Raw genomic sequence first — 18,718 nt, 5'->3', positions numbered from 1 at the left:
GTGATGCATCTGGTGACAGACACAACGCAGTGGTACAAGGTATGATGCTACCCTCTTTTTTCAGAGTTCTGCTAATAAACTGTGCCCACTGGGAAAATAAGAGGTCATATCTACACCCCAGGTGCAGGTACACCTCAGGTGACCAAGCAGAACCCCATCACTTGGCTTTGCCTTGTTTCTCGGTGGGACAGGGTCAGGGTGCTGGTTCTGCATTGGTGCCTCCACACAGGACTGAATCACATGCACTGCAATTACTGACTTGAGTCACTGCCGACTGAGGCGCTCTGCATATTTCCTTGATGTCAAACTCCTCAAAAGTTTTTCATATGTCTTTAAAAACAGTAAATGTGACTCCCTCTCCAGGGACAGAGGCTGGATATGAGGAGGTGCCTCCAACTGTGTTTGCTCTGCCTTCCCTGGGTGAGTGAGTGGGTGGCTGTTCCCACTGTTCCCCACTCCCTCATTTTGTGGTTTGGACTTATGTTGAGTGCAGAGAGGGCTCACTGACAGCCGCTTGTGATGGGCTGAAGGAGTGCTCCAAACAGATGATTTTCCAGGGTCTTGTCCAGGCATGATTCCTCATCTTTTACTGTTTGAAAAGCTGTCGTGCAATGTCCTGAAGAAACCTGCGGAAGAAATGCTGGCCTGGTTCCCACATGAAGATTTGGCCAGGCTCCCAAGCATGACACTAAAGGTCAGTGGTTCACTCCCGTGGAATCCCAGTCTTCTCCTGCATTCATTCCTCCTCCTTCCAGTTCCCTAATCTGATAAATCATGTGGGGAGAGGCAAGAGAGTGAGGGGGAGGAGTATGTGATGTAACCTCCGCTCGGGCAAAGTTACGAGACACCACCACGGTGCCTGCAGCTCACAGTGGCTTTACAGTGGGTACTGCTGGGAGACCCTGAACTACGCTTAAGGGGCGTGAAGATCCACCACATCTGTGTGAGACCCAGCAGGCGATGTACTCACCTCACTTGCGGAAAAGAAAGCCGGGCACGGCGTCTGCTTAATGGCGCACGCTCTTGCAGCTTCTTGTTTTGCTGCCTGCCGCATGCACCCCGAGTGAGAGGAGCAGTGGCTGGGTGCTGCGTGCACCCCTGAAGAAAGGGAGGCGCGAAGCCAGCTGTGCGCTGCTGGGGTAAGTCTGTTCTTGCTTCCTGGGTTTTCCTCTTCATTTCAGGCTGAGGGTTTGGGGGAAGGAAAGGAAGTGGAGTGGAGTGAGCTGGAATGCATATGGATTGTTTGAGGGCATGTAACCGTATGAAATCCCTGCTGGATTGACTCTGAGCCAGCTGATAATCACCGACTAATCTCTCTGCTGGCAGATTCTGCCCGGATTACAAGGGCATGTGTCTCTGTGTCAGGATGCGTACGAGACATGCTTGTGCTGAGGGTCTCGGGGTATATGTCAGAGAAACACACCGAAAAGGGGTTTGCCTGCAGCGATTGAGTGCAAGAAAGAAATTTGTGCAAGTATGCTTCTGTCACTGACACAGTGCTGTGTGTGCAGTTGCATGTCAGGCTGTGAGGTCTGCAGGCAGGGAGGTGTAGGTACAGCAAGTTTTGTTGCTTGTTACATTTCACCAGAGTAAATCTGTATACAATTAGGATACAGCAAAGCCTTGTTAATTTTAACAAGTTTTATCCAGATGTGCAAAGTCAAAAGGACAGCTGGTAGCAGTGCCAGGCATGCTCTATGCATTTGTAGTTCCAGCAGAACTATGTGGTCTAGGTATTAAGCAACTGTTTATATTCATAAGGCTCCTTAAAACACAGTTATACCAGTGTAAGAGGCCTTATATTAGGCTACGGTTTTCCCTTCTGTGTAATGCACAAGCTACTGTGCTGCAGGGACCCGGTGGGCAGAGGGGAGTAAGGGACAGGTCCAAAGGAGGCATGGGTACTCTTATACTCAGCAGTCTATGAGAAGTCAAAGGAGAAAATGTGCTTTTCTCAGTACCAGGAGATGAAACTGGGAGGAAGTTGGTCCTGTGTATTTGCTAATGGAGAGAGCTAGGGTAGAAAACACAAGCTCTTGAAAGTAGCTGCAGTAAAGTGTTTTCTAGGTGAACTTCCAAATACCATTGAAAGGTCTCCCTGCTAAAGGAAAGAAGAGAAGAGGAGGAGCACCATATTGTATATGAGTGTTCTACTTTAATGTATACTATATAATAGAATATATACAAGATAAAGTAAAACAAACTTAATGTATAAAATGAGCCTCAGAAAGCCAAATAACCAACATTTCTGGAGTTGCAGCAGTACTGAATTAATCCCAAACTGCCTGCTAGCATTGTGAACCTCCAAGAATGCCTGCAGAAGGATGCAGTTATGGCACCTGGTGTGTGTCCTTGCATAAACGTTGTGCCTCTACACTGCTTTAGAAAAAATAGCACGTGATTGGTTTCCCAACATGGTACACAGAGCTCCTGGCTCTGTTATTTCGCATGCAGCTACTCGGAGTATTTCTAGAAGTGAAACTTTAACAAAATATCAAAATCTGGAAATAGAAGTTAAATGGATAATCATTACAGGGAGGTTATCTTCTTTTTTTAAACATGACTCTAATCCTGGTCCAAAATTTCAGTTTCTACAGAGAGAAAACGATATTTTTTTTCCATTAGTTGTAGTCCTGAGCTTTTGTCTAAGGAATCTCCTTATCCAAGACTCAGTCAAGGCTAGGATAAATGGGGTTAATCTAATCCTGAGGCTGCTAATTTTAATTTCTTTCCAGAACTTGTGATGGCTTCAACTTGGCAGAAAACTCAGGAATTCTACAACTGGGTCCTTGAAAGTGGAGGTAGGTAATGATGCTGTCTTAAATAGGAATTTCCACATAAATAGCATGTCATGAAGAACAAACCTAGAAGGAGCATGATGTTCATATGGGCCACATTTTTTTCACTAGGCAGATTTTCACTTTTCCTTCTCCATGATCATGAACTTCCTTTAAGTCTTGAAATATATCTCAGGGACACTTCTGGATCACAGTAAGGATTGAAGGGATGGGGGATTTCCCATGCCCATAGTAGGGAACTCTGAGCAGCTTTCTGTTCAATGTACAACAGGCTCTGACAGGATGATGAGCAAGATGTGCTTAAGATTTCCTGTTAGGTCTGGAATATTAAAGAAAGTGAATTTTTAAAAATGTATCTTCATGTGTCATGGGAAAGCTTAGTAGATCAAAGAGTTAATACTTAGAAGTTTAAAATCCTTGCGATGCTGGTAAAACCTATTATCAAATGAAATACTGACAAAAATTCTCAGTGAGATTTGACATTTTGCAGTTAGGAGACTTCAGGTCTTCAATAACTAGAGGTTCAGCAGGTCCAGTTTGGTCCCACTGGGCTCTCTTGGGTCCCTGGATGTAAGGAGAAGCCACAAATTGGCATGAAGGAATGGCAGGCCTGCATGGTGGCTTTGACAGAAGGACATGGGGCATAGTGCTGAGGCTGTAAATGTTTCAGGACTTGAATTTCGGAAGAGAATCTAAACTGGGATTCAGGACTTCTGGCGGACTGTTAAATCCAGAAGTAGAATATGGAAGAGTTCTTGACACGGCCCGTAACAGGAATAGTAAAGAATTGGGAGGTTTAGAAGGGACGGGGATTAACAGAGTCATGTGGACAGCGATGGTGTTTTAAAAAAATACCCTGAGGCCCATGGGCTCACTAGAGAGCCAAGGACTAAAATTCAAGAGAGGATTTCAGAGAGGTCTGGAGCTTGGGACTCTCAGGTCAGAAAGCAAAGGGAGATGCTGAGGGAGTTTAGCAGAGCAGTGCTGACAATGGGAATGAGAGAGGAAAGCATGAATGGGAACTGGGATGTTTCTGCAGATATAATGTATCCTGCGTTTCTGTGGAGCACGGATGAGGCAGGATTAGGAGGTGGCATGACATAAAATCTGTTGAGCTTCCCTTTCCTGTAGGACCGAAGAGCAGATTTAGCAGAGAGAAGTGTTTTGTCATTTTCCAGTGAAATGGCATGCTTTTAAGAGAGTCCACCCTATGAGTAGATATAAAAATGAAGGGGTTTAGAATTTCAGATGTCCTGAGTATCATGGGGCAGGAAGGAAATAGCACCAGTGACTGAAACAATTTTATTATTTAGCTGTGAAGATTTAGACTCCAGAAGAGCCACGAACTCTTTGGTTTGTTCTGTGCATCCCTGCTACATGTGTCTTGAACTACTTCTTTCATCCGTGTGTGGGACAGTGTTGCAGCCTCTGGTGAGGGCTCCAGCTCATGACAGGAAAGGTCTGTTCACTACTGTTCTGCAGAAGATCGGTGCTCAGCAGAGCAGTCTGCTAGGTACTACAGTCCCAACCCCAATGTCGTGCTAAAGCCTTTTAGCAGAGCCTGGCACGTGGAGCTCCAGGGTAGGAGAAGGAGTGTGGTACTGCTTTGTACAGGCACACGAGATGCCAGTTTTCTTTTTGCCAGAGAGCATGCCGCAAAGAGCGTGCTGAAGGGAAGTAATTAAATATATCTGCCATACAGTGTATGGGATGTGCCAGCTTTGTTTTGCTTTTCAGATCCAAGGACAGACCCATGGCCCCTGGTGCACTCCCCACTTCCAGTCACACTCATATTTGCCTTCTACCTCTTTGTCGTGGCACTGGGGCCTTTCTACATGCGTAAGCGGAAACCGCTGCAGCTGCGAGGCCTGCTGATTGCCTACAATGTCGCCATGATGACATTATCAAGCTACATGTTTTATGAGGTGAGGAGACAGGACTGGCTCCTAGGTAAGCGTCTGGGAAGCGTTTGAAAGCCAGAGCCATTTCAACAGCTTTTGCTGACAGACTCTTATGAAGGGAGTTGGAGCCAACTTGGACATGTCTACGTTTTGCCACAAGAGGAGCAGTATTGCCCTGTTGAAAATGTTATTTTCAAAGCATACCTAATTTCCTCCCATTTCTTGATCTTCCTCTCATTCATAAAGTTAACAGTGAAAGGTTCCTGAATGAATGAGTTGAAAATTGAGATCTCCCTGGAAGACACAGAGCTTACAGAGGATGTGGAACCTCCTCATTTTGTCTCAGGTCTGGCTGGTGAGGGACCCATCTATGAGAATGAGAACTGCTTTTACAGACTTAGGCAGTCCTCTCCAAGAGTGCCAAGCACACCACATCTTCCTGCTGCCAAAAGTATTGATGACATTGTTTTCTGCTTGTTCTCAGTGCATAAGCCTTTTCCTAGTTTATGTAGGCCACTGAAAACTCTTCAAGGGAGTATGACCAAATAAGTTTGAAAAGTATTTTGATGTCGACAAATTTGCCTTTTCAGTTTATAAGGCAATTATTACATCTAGTTAAAGCAAATTGCAATTTTTTTGAGCAAATACTGCTTCATCTGAGGGCAGATATGAAAATTTCTTATTTGTGTGTGGTTGTTCAGTTATACTGGTTACTTGGTCCAGTTTTTGGCTTTCCAATTAATAGGCAAATGCAACCAGCCAAAACAAAACAGTATGAGATCTTTGCAAAGGAAACCAGTTTACTTTCAGAACAATTCTGAAGCCTAGAATTCAGTATTCCTGATGAAGCATTTTTGAGCACTCCAGTGATTACATAAAGAGTTACAAATATGCCCAAACCAAATTTTCTTTTTCAGATTCCAACAAGGATGTGAAGTACTTTGTTTTAGGTTTTTACTATTTGCTCAGCTGTATAAATTACGTGGATTTTCTGTCAGTGAGTACTAGATTGAGACCCTTTTACCTTAGCATTATATGCGCATCTTTTTGGAACAGATGGTGTTGAACAGAAAATGGATCTCTTGCTTTTCTTTTGTTTCAGTTTCTGGTAACTTCAATCTTGGATGACTACAGCTACCTGTGCCAGCCAGTGGATTACAGCCAAAGTGAACTAGGAATGAGGGTACTGTTCTATACAAAGCTTACCTTAGGCCCTGCTCCTCCCATGGGTATGCAGATTGTTTTGCTCATAAATAGCAATTTGCACGCCTAAGTCTTTTACTCCAGTTTGTTGCTTGTAAATTTCACTAAATCATCTGCTTCAACAGTTGCACTTCGCTTTAGTTCTCTATAAATTAACCATCTCAGTCAACGTAGCTATCTAAGTTACCTCTTTGATCACTGGAGAGAGGACGATCCTAACATCTGAAGACAGTTGTCTAATATAGATATTGCAAATTACATCTGAAATATTTGTGACTCCATTATTATATAAGGATTCTAGGTGATCACTATCAACAAGAAAACCAATTATAATATCCTCAACTTTGCATGACATAAATCTTACTCATCTTTTCTTTTAGTAGAGGCATTTGGCTAAAACAATTCCTTACCTTATCATCATGGGGGATTTGGGTCCCACCAGCTTGAGCTCTCTAATACACTGCATGAGTTTTTCCTGCTTGAATTCAGAGCCATTACGCTTTGCTTCCAGATATAACTGAGCTTTGAACAGATGCAAGCATGGATATTATCTTTTCAGTTTTTCAGATACTTGCCATTGGGCTAGAAACAGTTTCTGAGCAGTTCACCCTTGCCTCGTCAAAGAGCAAGCAACTTAGCAAACTAATGATCTGACCATCCAAAGCAACCACGAATGCCTTTCCTTCTCCCCAGATCAACATTCCTTCCTGAGCTCCCACCCTGAAAAAGCAACAGCTGTAAAAAAGCCCCTTAGTTTTTTCCCCTTTAGTTTTTCCCCTTTGCTGTTGATCCCAGGTGGGCAGCATTCACATAGTGCATAGTTGAAAATCTCAGGCAGTGGTTTTGCTTTGAGGTCTAACAGCGTTTCCTTGTGCTGCCCAGCAGATGGCAAGAGTGTGTTGGTGGTTCTTCTTCTCCAAAGTCATCGAGCTGCTTGATACGGTAAGGAAGGCTCGGCTCGGCTAGGCTCCGTAGTGGGACTGGTCCTGTAAATAAATCTCTCCCTTGTCAGAAAGGGGCAGGGTGCCAGAAATTAATGTCCTTGGTTGATCCTGTATTGATTTGGTTGATGTTTTTCAGTAAATGCTGTTTTCATGTGTCCTGCTTTGCCTGTTTGTGGGCATAAGGCTGATAATGCTAAAGAAGAAGGCTCAGGTTCAGCGTGCTGGTTTTTGACAGCGTTTGGCCTGCGAGAGTCCAGTACGGCCACTGGATATCATACTGCTAGAATTCCTCAAAAGCTCCTTTCCAACACAAAAGAATCACTGCTGTCCTGTTTGCCTGTCTCTGTCCCAGTGGCTGCACGTGTTCACTCCCCAGCACCCTTCCTGTGGGTGGGCATTCCCTCCTAACCACAGTGCTAGGGGTTTAACTGCACTTTAACCGCGGCTATTGCCAGATGGTCCCCCAAAATCTTAGCTACCAGTTGATTAAGGCTGCCAGACAGGATCTGCCATTGCTTACCTGGCTGAATAATAGTGGTTAGTTGGGCAGTAAAGAAACAGCAAATGTACAAGTATGTGTGCTGGTATTTTCGCTGCCACAGAATATCACAAGGTTGTGGGCTAAAGGTTTGTGTCCCATGTGAAATTGAAAGTTGACCTGAAGACAGTACCATTTTATAGCTTGTCTTCAGGTCTCCTCCTACATTACAAATAGTTGACTGAACTAACAAAGGAATCCCATCTCTCTGCTTGGTCAGCAGAAGTAAGCTGTATCCTAGCCTAAGACTTCCCAGTCTAGTGCTCTTTGGGGGAGAAGTTGACAACACACTGCCTGAAAAGTGAATCAGCATGTGGAGCCCTCCTAGGCCTATTGACAGTGTGTTGACCAATTTTCTCTCTGTTTTCATCAGCAACAAAAGCAGCTTTTAGACAGTCTTGAGTCTCTGAAAAGCAGATTAACTTTTTGTATATGTGTGTGTGCGCACTGAAATACAGTGACCTGACACATATTCATCTGCTAAAATCTTTCTCTTTACTAATGCAAATTCCAGAAGGGTTTGGGCATTCAACACAGCACTTTTTCTGTGGGTCGTTCTCTGGTACCAGTAAACATCTAACCTATGTCCTGAAAAGGCCCAGACCCAAGCAGCTGCAAATTCTATGGAAGCTCAGTCTCAGATGTGTCCTCTTTGGACCTTGGGACCTGAATCCAAAGATAAAAATAGTTGGGGCTCTCTGGAAGAAATTCTGCCCTCCAGTTCTTCCCCATTCCAGATAATATAAGATCTATTGCACGTGTTGAAATTCACTAGTTTTTATTCACAGTAGAGGAAATGGGTGTGGAAGATGCAAAATCATAATTAACTATTCTTACCAATTTTCGTGTTAAATCTTTTGTCTAAACACATCAACTCAAGATTTTTCTTTGTCTGGCTTCTTTCAGATTTTCTTTATTCTACGCAAGAAACAAGAACAGGTGACTTTTCTGCATGTCTACCATCATGGCACTATGCTGTTCAACTGGTGGTCAGGGGTCAAATATGTGCCTGGAGGACAAGGTATGCTTCCACAGACATCTTGTATTTCAGTTTTTCTTGTGCTGTGGAGATAACAAACAGTGCAGATGGGCTGACTGGCAGGTAGGAAGCTCACCTGTTTCCAAAGGTGTGAAAAGCATGTTCTTTTCAGCTGATACCATCTGCTCAGCTCTTTGGGCTATTTACACCTCTATATTCACTGCCTCATCCAGAACAAGAATGTGCCAGTCATTCCTTGTCCAAATAGAAACAGTAATATGCTGTACAAGGTCTATGTATATTTCCACCCAGACCAGCGCTCCCTTGGTCCCCATTCAGCTGGGCCTGGTGCAGCAGCACTGGTTCTGACTCTCCAGTTCCTGCTCTGTATCCAGTCTAGTCCTCACTCCCTTTCTGGTCTGTATCCAGACTGCTTCTCCTTTTTGCTCCACCAAAAGAGAAGCATCTGAGTACTAAGCCACCGTAGGCAGGCCCTACACAAGATGCTGGGGTATTCTTCTTTGGGAAGCCATGTTGGCTGCATGGCCTTGACACCAGAATGATATGAAATGCTTAGGTCAGAAGATCAAGAATTCTCTCCTCTGTCTTTGAAGCTCTTTCTCGGTCTCTGAACACTAGATACAGGATGGATATATGCTGAAAGGAGAAGGGAGAATATGATATGCCTCCTAGGCGGAGTCTGGATTGAATGTTCATGCATGGGGTGATATGTATTTTCAAAGCATCATCACAGTGGCTGTGAGCTCATCACAGGGTTAGTCTTGAATGGTTTGTGTGTCTTGTTCATCCTGACTTCTTTACTCCTCAGCCTTCTTTATTGGGATGCTAAACTCCTTTGTACACATCTTCATGTATGGCTATTATGCCCTGGCCAGCCTGGGACCACAGATGAACCGTTACCTGTGGTGGAAGCGTTACCTAACCATCATGCAACTGGTAATTAATTCCATGTGTCATCTCTGCACTTCTGTGTCTTGGTTGTGATGGTCCTTGCTGTCTGTGTCTGTCCCCTCACTGGCTCAAGTCTTGCTGTTTGCTGTCTGTGGAAGTCACCATGCCTTTAGATGTCCTAATGTACCACTATGAAAAGTGAACTGATTGGTGACCTGCTCTGAATGGTATTCTTACAAAACTAGCAAGAAGACTTCAGAGACCAAATCAACTAATAAGCCCCCACCTTTGTAACAAGAAGGAGAGAGAAAAATTAAAAATTAGACTTCTCCTTTTTCTGTTGTACATGATAGCCTTTGCCCCTCTGGATCCTGGAAAACACAGCTTGATTTTGAGAGGTATGGGGTGGCAAGTCAGGAAAACTTTTGATTCTCAGTAGGGCAGTAGATTGGGCAGCTTTCATCCTGTTTCTTCAAAAAGGAAGAGTATGTCTAACTGAAGGCAAACAGAGGCGAGATAAAGAAAAATATGCAAGTTTTACTCTTTCTGCAGAGAATTCCTTTGGATTTTCTTTCCCTCATCTCTGAAGAGGTGACAAATCCTGACAACCCTGTGGTTTTTCAAAGATTCATTATAAAAGCAATGTTCCAGACAAGAACAATTATTATAGTTAAGCATGTGGGAGAGCTAATTCTACATAAAGAGAGGTTATGCAAACAAAAAGTATGCAGTTACCGGAGAAGAGAAGGAAGAGATAGGGTAGATGTAAAATAGTGGTGCACTGAAGGCTGGTCCAGAATTCTTATTTGTCCTGAATGGTGAAAGCAGAACAGGAAAGAATTGCATTAAATGAAAAGATATTTGTAATGCAAAATATAGCACAGGAAGTCAGGTTTTATATAACATACTTTCAGTAGGTAGAACTCATTGCTTCAGAGTATTCACACAGGTGACTTAGTAAAATATTAAAAAAAGGTTAATGTTTAAATGAACAAAAGTAGCATCTGTAGTTCTTCTCTGTAAGCTAAAATACAAATCAAAATTGTTATGGGTACAATAATCTGATTACCACTGAGGAAGAGAAAGAGTCTCCCACCTTTAATTTCCGTATTCCAAGATCTCAGTTACTAGTTGGTGGCAGAGAAGTGACACAGCACAAGGGCAGTGGTCTGTTCCTAGGTGGGAGAGGATGGATTCCAAACCTGCTCCTTGCAGCAGTGGGCAAGCCTCAATGTTTGGTGGAAACATGACACCCTTTCATGTTGGGAAAACACTGTTGGGCTTGAAAGACAAGTTTTTCAGGGATGTCAGGAGAGGCAAGTGGGTGGTACTCTGGGTTGAGGACACTACTCCTATGTTGTGATACTGTTTATGAGGGACCAAACAGTCATTTGGGATATGTCTTATGCAGGATCCCTAATCTGGCTGCTTCTTTTTTCCCCCTCTTCCAGTGCCAGTTTGTAGCCATTGCTGTTCATTCTTCCTACAACCTCTTCACAGAATGCCCGTTCCCCGATGGCTTCAACACTGCAGTCTTCCTCTACATTCTCAGCCTCATTGCTCTCTTCCTACACTTCTACTATCAGACCTACACTAGGGGAAAGAAGGAGAAGCTCACTTAAAGAAAATCAAAGAGGAGAGTGAGCACAGTCTGATGAACTTGCACATTCTCTGCTGCTTCTAACATGAAGAAAATGTATTTGGGGAGTATGTACGAGGCTCTTGTGTGCAGATTCACGGTTGCCTTCAAATATCTCAAGTTAGGAAGAAAAAAGGAATGAAAGAAACTCAGAGGTTAAGGTATTGAGGAGCACACTTACTTGAAGCTGATGCAAAGCCAAGCCAAGTAGTCATCAACAGAGCAGCCTTTGTGAAATTAGCACCAGAAGATCTCCTCCTTCCCTTCCATCTGTTAGTTCAGTTTGCAAGGTCTAGCATCCAATCATGACTCCTTGGCTCATTTCTAGGCTGTAGAGGGGTTTTTTGCATTTACAAGTCTATCTTAGCTTACCATTCTCGATCAGGCAGGGTGGTTTAACTTTCTGTTAGCATAAGCATGAAGGAAATTGGACATTATGTTGTCCAGCTGGACAGATACCTCTATTCTTTCACTGTTCTGAAGATAAAGAAGGCATTATTAGCACTTTTATACTAAGTAGGAAACTAATGCAGTAAGAATCATCATATACCCTTTTCTGGAATGCTTGTTTGCCAAAGGCTTATGTGCCTTTGGTTGCTCTTGAACAACAGAGAACTTCTCATGCATGAAGACTATTTGGCATTGCTCCTTATAGATGCCATAATTTGTAATAGAATAGATTGAGGTTCCCTGTTCATAACTTTTTTCCTCCAATTTGGTGGTGGTATTTTTTTTTTTTTTTAATTTTGCTTCTCATCATAGATAAAAATTTGTACACTACCATAAGCAACCACCTCCACTACCTAACTGTACAAGTATTAATACAAAATGTATAAAGTCAATTCATTGGCTAGTGCAAAGCTGCATAGCTCCATTGACTTTATCACATCACTTATTGGCTCCTTTTAGGCTCCTAAATCAATTCCAACTAGAATTTGACTCATACATTCACCTGCAGGCAGTTAAATACTGTTGAAGTTTTGATCTGGTAGTGCTTTCAAAATCCTAAATTCAGATTTTCAACTACAAAGGGGTACTTATTTATTGCATTCTGGTTTGTTGATTAAAACAAGTATTACAGAGTAGTAATTTTTTTACAGTTGAAACACAAAGCTCTTGAAGGACAGGATTAGAATTAGTTACATGATGCACTGCCATTGCAAAGCCAAATTCACCTCATATGTAAGGAAGTCTAAGTCCTCTGGGAATGTCCAGAGGATTAGATGCTAACCTGAACTTAGCAAATGTATGTACACAAAAAAATTGTATGCTGTCTTCCAATCTGGAGTTTAGGGGCTATGTAACTTGTTCATCATTGCTCTGTGTTCATATGTCAAACCTTTCCTTTAGCTACTACATGCACATGTATAAGATAAAACAGTATTCTTCCATTCCTTGCCCTCCTCCCCTTCACACACATACACAAAGGATTCATTTACATTACCATAACGATACATCATAAATGTCATTCCATTGATTTGAGTAGTCTTCTGATTTTCACTGGTGAGTATGAAAAGCAAAGCAGAGTTTATTTTACATCTGTGTACTAGCTGTTTTTCTTCAAGCCAAGTATTTCTCCATGCTCCTTACTATAGAAATTGTACTGCTTTTGCATACTAGAATGCTATTTTTGTTAAAGCTTTAAATTATAAACCTCTGGGTGGGTCCTCTATTCTTCCCTTTGTTTGGTAAGGCAGGAAAAAAAACCTGCTGTGTATCTAACATACAGTATTCATGTTGAGGGTTTCCCCAGAGGCCTCTCCAGCCTTGAAGCCTCCATGCAAGTAAAGCTGTTTCATTACTCCTTTCCATTTAATGATTCACTTATGGCTCTATCCTGCTTAAAACATCAATACCTTTGGCCCCCTAGTTTCATGGTAGAGCACACCTTCCTGCAGCTGGCTAGATTATCTGTGCTTACAAAGAAATCTAATTAATTTAGCTCTTTTTCCCTATTTAAGGGGATCATTAGTAGATCTCAACCTGAGTTTCCCCTCACATAAGCCTTTTGAGATTGTAGTTAAGAATTTCAAGGGCTTCACTAATCATTTTATACCAGAGTAAGCATCAAATATTTTGATTTTGCTTGATTCATTCATAATTCATGACTGCTTAAAAATTAGAAATTAGCAGGAAATTTGGGTGAGATCACTCAATGTTTTTGCAAATCCACTCCTTTTTAAAATATATAAATTTGCGAATATATCATTCAGCTCTTTTTTAAGCAGCCAATGCAGCTTAATTTGTGTCTGTGTATGACAGAGCTTACTGTAGTGGATTCTGAACTGTGACTGGCCACATAGCTTGTAACAAAATACAAAAGTATGAATTTGCCACCTGACAACTTGTAATAAGTGACTGATCACCGAAATCACACGCCACTGCAACCTCTTGTCCTAGTCATGCAACCTTTTGTCTATCTATCCCTCTTCCTCATAGCCTGAGTGGTCTGATCTTGCACTTTTGGAATAGTAAGAGCTTTTTGTCAGTGTGACTTCAATGGCCATAGGATGAAAATGAAGTATTTTCAGTTGGGTGATAAGGAGGGATCAAGTTTGCCCAGAAACACCACGCTTTGCATACCTAAATAGGTATTGGTATGGAGTACAACCATTATAAATGCATCAATGCAAAAAAAAAAATCACTTGCAAGAGTATTTGTGCTAGCAGTGAAGATAAAATTGCATAGGTATAGCTGAGTGGCTCTGCAGGTCTTGATTCTTTGCTCCTTCAGATTGCACTCACTTGCTTTCATTCTTCTGTATTAAACTGGGGTACCACAGTTGGTATTGTCCACTTGGGGCATCCTGTTGTGACAAGAGCAAAAACCCAAGAGTAGAGGTACATGCTCCTAGAATTTAAAAGAGAATAAAGGCACAGAATGAGATTTTCCCTTTAAGATGAAGTCCCTAGAGTTAAAGATTACATCACAGTAATGCACTGTAAGTCAAAAGGGCTGGAAATTATAAATTGCAAGTTTGGATGATTCATGCTGTCTGGCAGAGTCCAAAGCTTTGAGGATGAATTGAAAATATCCTGTCGCAGCTGGATTTATAAAAACCTCTGGGCCAAATGCTGATTCCACCAATATCAATGACAAAGCCTGCAGATTTCACTGGAAACAAGATGGCACAGCTGTGTGGAAAACAATGCACTCAGCTACATAGCCTGTGGTTTTGGTTTGGGGTTTTTTTTTTGGTTTGGGGTTTTGCCTTTTTTTTTTTTTTTTTTTTTTTTGTGAGCAGACTGGAGTATTATCCAAGCTTAACAGATTACTTTTAAGGGCACAGTTGTGTACAAGTCTCTCCCTTATAAAATGTGGGTCATTATACATTCTTAGGGTAGTTTACATTCACAAGATGTAAAGCATAATGCAAGTAGTCTGTTTAAATGAACAAGCTTCATATTTGGTGGTGCTCAGCATCTTTGCTACTGTTAAGTCAATGTAAATTATGGATGTTCTGATCAAATTACTTTTGAATTAACCAGACCATTTACTCAATGCTTACTTTCCCTCTGAAGATAAATGAGAGGGATGCTCATTTTAATCAAAACAAAATACAGAAAAGAAAATCAATTACTATTTAATGTTTTTTCCATCAGTGTGTGATGGAAAGTTGCCAGAGGAACTTGGGCTTAAAATTGCAAAACAATATAAAATGTAGGAACATGGTTGAGTTTTGAGTATTGGATTTTTTTTATATATATATATATACACACATACACACTATCAGAAAATATGGCAGTGTATGGTTTTTTAAAAAAGGCAGAATAATTACTCTAAACAACTAATTAAGCAAACCCAGGATACAATAGATTGCTTTGTACAATAAATAAAAATCTGTTGATACAGATGTAAAACACCTCCAAGCCAAATACTAAAAAAGATCAGCCAGCCCTATATATAGAACAGTGTGAATTTGCTGAATTCATTAATGAATAACTTCATGGATTAGGCCTTGATAGATGGAGTGCTCACATCCAGATGTTTACTGTGATTTGTCAATGGTCTTGTACTTAATCCTCCTGAACAGGAAATAAGAGACTTTACACTGGGGTGTCCCTTGGGGACTGTGGCAGTCTCTCTCTCTGGCCTGCATCATCTCAACACAGGATCAGGCTGTTGGGGAATTAATCGCGTGGAGGAAGCACAGATTTGCCTTTAACCCCTTTGGTTTCTTCTCAGCTTCAGATTGACTTCCTCACCATCTGCCATGATGGGAATGTTATTTAGTCAACACATGGAGAAGAAAAAAAGGAGTCACCCATGTCATCCCATAAGGCACATTTGTGGGGTCCCTGTCCCCACAAAGTGTGTTGAAGTAGACACATCTAGTCCCACCACCGAGTGGGAGGGCTGTGGGCAGATCAAGCCTCTAGATGCTGGTGTATGTCTCTCCACATCTCAGCATCGTATTTTTATTTTGGTGAGGCTGCAGGTCCACAGCCACTGCCAGTGACAGGGATGGCCCACGAGGGAGTATTTGTGAAAAGACTGGAGGTCCCCAAGGTGTCCTTAGTCAGGTATTCTGGAGCATGTGTAGAGCATGTGTAAGTGCATGTGTGTATGGGTAGATAAATGCACCCTCTGCAGACTACCCCCATTGCTCATTTCTCACCATGTGAGGCTCCGCATGTGATGGGTCACTCATTTCACTGTGTGAGAGTGTCCCACTGAACGACAGCTCCCAGCAGCCACATCACTGCCATGCCTGCTGCATAGTGGCATGTTTGGGTGCTGCTTATCAGCCCATGACGGTCTGGATCAGCCAGTTGCATCTGTCCCAGTAGCCAAGAGCAGGGGGAGGCCAGTGAAAAGCTGAACATGCAGCAGAAGATGGGGAGCAGTTACAGAAGTCTCATATGTGATGCACATGATTACACAAGTCTGAGCATGGACATGTCCCTGGCATGACTCTGTACAGGGCATGAGGATATATGATCCTTCCCTTCTCCCCATGGAGGGGTTGGTAAGGTGGCGTTGGGGGTGCAGACCTGCCTTTAAGTGAAAGGTAAGAGAATATCTAGCTTGGACAGTGTTTCTTCTGAAAAACTTGTGTGAACCTCTCATAGGTGCTAGCTGGTACAGTAGGGAATCTTAAAAGAACTGCATTTAGGCAGCCCCTTGATGCTGCCTAACCAGGGGAGTCCCATTTACAGCCTCAGGAGAAAACCTGCAATTGAGGCTGCAGGATAAGGCACGAGTGATGCTGTGTGGACCAGATGGGGGGAAAAAGCAGCATCCTGGTCAGAGGGGACGACAACAGGTATTATAACTGGATTAGAAGAACTGAGTGGCAGTGGGAGCTGGAGAGAATGGAAAGTTTTGGTGTGGGTGTGCTGGAGTGTAAGGGACTGATTGCGTGTGTGCATATGCTCAGGGTAGAAAATAATTTCTGCTAAATCACAAGTATGGGGACAAATAAATTATTTGTCAGGGAGTGCCTGGTTAAAACATTAGTAGCACATCTCAGCGCTTGACATGTCCCGCTATTCTGCATGTCATCCTTTCTCTCCAGTACCTTGGCTTTCTGCTGGTAGGACTACTCTTCTAAAAAGTGTTCAGTCTTTTCATCACACTCAAAAAATTAGGAATGCTAAATAAGAATTGCCCTTCAAAATTCCCTGCTTGGAGTAGACTTTTCTTCCCCTTCAATATCATCGTCCCACTTTCTCTTAACCCCTTTCTCCCCTTGTCCTTTGTACCCACATATAAAGATACGAAACTAAATTCTTAGACTTGTTAAAGCTGCAAAGAAAGTAGTTATATTCTACTCAAACACTATACAGAGCAGCTGTATTTTCCTGCTATATCATTTAATAATGTACATTTTCTTCATAGGGTTTTCAGTGAGGCTTTCAGCAAGATGAACGTGGGCAAGTCTGTCTTTTTCTCCTCGCTTTAGCATAATCCCATCTGCCTGCAAATTCAGGATGTGAACACTGCAGCACAACATTTAGAAGGGCTAGAAACTTGGGTTTTAATCAAGGGAGAATTTAAATTCAGCATAATCTCTCCCAGGCGTCAGAGAAGTGCTGCTCCCTGTTGTTGATGAAGGAACAGCAGAATGGATACAATCGTTTGAGGCAGCAAGTTTACTAGTCCTCTGTGCACTTTCTTCTGCTCTGCACTATACCCACAGCCACCTCCTCTAGGCTGTGTCCCCAGAAGGCTGTCTGCCGCAGTCCTGAGGATGCTCACTGCATGGGGGAATTTTTGAAAGTGCCTCCAGGATTGAGAAGGGAAGTGTAGGAATGGGGTTAAGAATGGATGTGGGTTTTTTATGAGGGGTGCTTGAAAGAGGGAGGGGAGATCTGTGATGGTCAGCGTGGGTATGTCCCTCTAGAGGGCTGGGGTTTGTTCTCAGAGCCTGTGGTGACTTGTCTAATACAATGACAGGTCACAGAAATGCAGGGTGGTTGCAAGCAAAATCAAAATGAACCCTTGTGGGAGGAGGTCCCTGGAAGGGGGTCTCGCAGATGGGGAGAAGGGTGTATATGTTCAAACACATGCAGAAACAGAACAAAAAAAAGTACAGAGGGGAGGGAGCAGGCACAGGCGCCTGCAACTCATCTGTTTTATGTTGTGTTACTGGTTATATTCGTATGCAGATGAAAGCGCAGCCGAGCGTCTGTGGATGCCGGCGACAGGCCCTGTGAAAGAGGCGTATTCACGGACCAGACTCCAAAGGTGTTTGTTGTGATGGCCAGGTGCCACAGTTCCTGGGGTGCAAGTTATTAATTTTGACTGGCATTGCCTCCGGGAGATCTATATGAACTTGTCTAGGAATGTTTCCTCTTGAAATAAATTATTATTCCTGAGGCAAGGTTTGGAGGGAAAATATCTTGCATTAGAGGAGGTGACAGAGCTGGAAAAAGAGACTAATTTTCCAGTGTGCAAGCCCTTCCTCAGGTTACAATCCCTGACATGCATTGATAACAGATCAGCCATTACTTGTTGGGGTGCACAAGTGTGCCTGTACTTATTGCAGAGGTGGCTAGTTCTAAAGGGTATTATACTACATTTTGCAGGTTTGATACATTATTCTGTTAAACGACTGCTCCTGTAAATCAAAGGGCTATTATTTTCAAAGGGCTACTCTAGAAAACTTATCTGTGACTTTGCTTCTAGGAATTGCTTGTGTGAGTAAAGTGGTGCTTTATTTCACCGGCACAGTGGCAAAACAGGTCAGCGATTCTGTGCTCAGTTCTCAGAGGAACATGACCATGTCATGAGCAAGTCATCACTCACAGTAACCATTTAATATAATTATGGTTTTCTATTTTGGCACTGTTTTTAGTATCTTTGGGCACATTTCATACACAGAGGTAATGTTTTAAATTAAGTGAAAACCCACTAATCCAAATAAACCTAGGTAAACTATTTGATGGAGCTATGAGTACTACCACAAGGATTCAGTAAAAATGTCACTGCAGTGATGCCAACTGGAAGGCAAAATGGTTTTTCACTTAATTCTGCACTTGATTTTGATAGAAACCCAGAAACTCCACATAAGTTGAATGGTGTGTATATATGTATAGGTTTTAATTCTACAGCATTTGTATACATATTTAGTATATTCCTCTGTAGACCTTGAATAGATGAGTTCATGGTTTGGAGATAGAAAATAAGATCTTGGCATTGATTGTATTACTGAACTGTAATTGAAGTCATTGTGCAAAGCTGCTTCAATTCCTTTTCTCTAATAAAATGTGCATTGACTGAAACGTATCAGCCTTGGATGTGGGTTTAAGAATGCATCAAAGGGAAAGTACAGTCCCGGTTTGCAAATGCTAACGTGAA

The 18,718-nt window shown here is 42.4% G+C and overlaps 2 protein-coding genes across 4 annotated transcripts in view; both read left to right on the top strand.

Moving 5' to 3' along the window:
- The window catches only part of KCNA1 (potassium voltage-gated channel subfamily A member 1), a 139,230-nt gene that overhangs the window by 86,813 nt on the left and 33,699 nt on the right, over positions 1–18,718 (top strand). The gene's annotated exons all lie outside the window — the stretch shown is intronic.
- LOC129213245 (elongation of very long chain fatty acids protein 4-like) lies at positions 516–18,620 on the top strand. Of its 2 annotated transcripts, none has more exons than XM_054842955.1 (8): positions 516–1,139; positions 2,736–2,801; positions 4,536–4,723; positions 5,802–5,882; positions 6,788–6,844; positions 8,291–8,405; positions 9,193–9,320; positions 10,727–18,620. In XM_054842955.1, exons 2-8 carry the CDS (start codon positions 2,744–2,746, stop codon positions 10,895–10,897), a joined length of 798 nt encoding a protein of 265 aa, XP_054698930.1. In that variant the 5' UTR covers positions 516–1,139; positions 2,736–2,743; the 3' UTR covers positions 10,898–18,620. The 2 variants fall into 2 exon arrangements, with proteins under 2 accessions (XP_054698930.1, XP_054698919.1); XM_054842944.1 differs by having other exon boundaries at positions 6,785–6,844.

The sequence above is a fragment of the Grus americana genome, chromosome 1, assembly GCF_028858705.1.
Source record: "Grus americana isolate bGruAme1 chromosome 1, bGruAme1.mat, whole genome shotgun sequence".
In the NCBI taxonomy this organism is placed as follows: domain Eukaryota; kingdom Metazoa; phylum Chordata; class Aves; order Gruiformes; family Gruidae; genus Grus; species Grus americana.
Note: the sequence above shows the minus strand (reverse complement) of the source record. Positions and strands in the feature narration are given on the sequence as shown.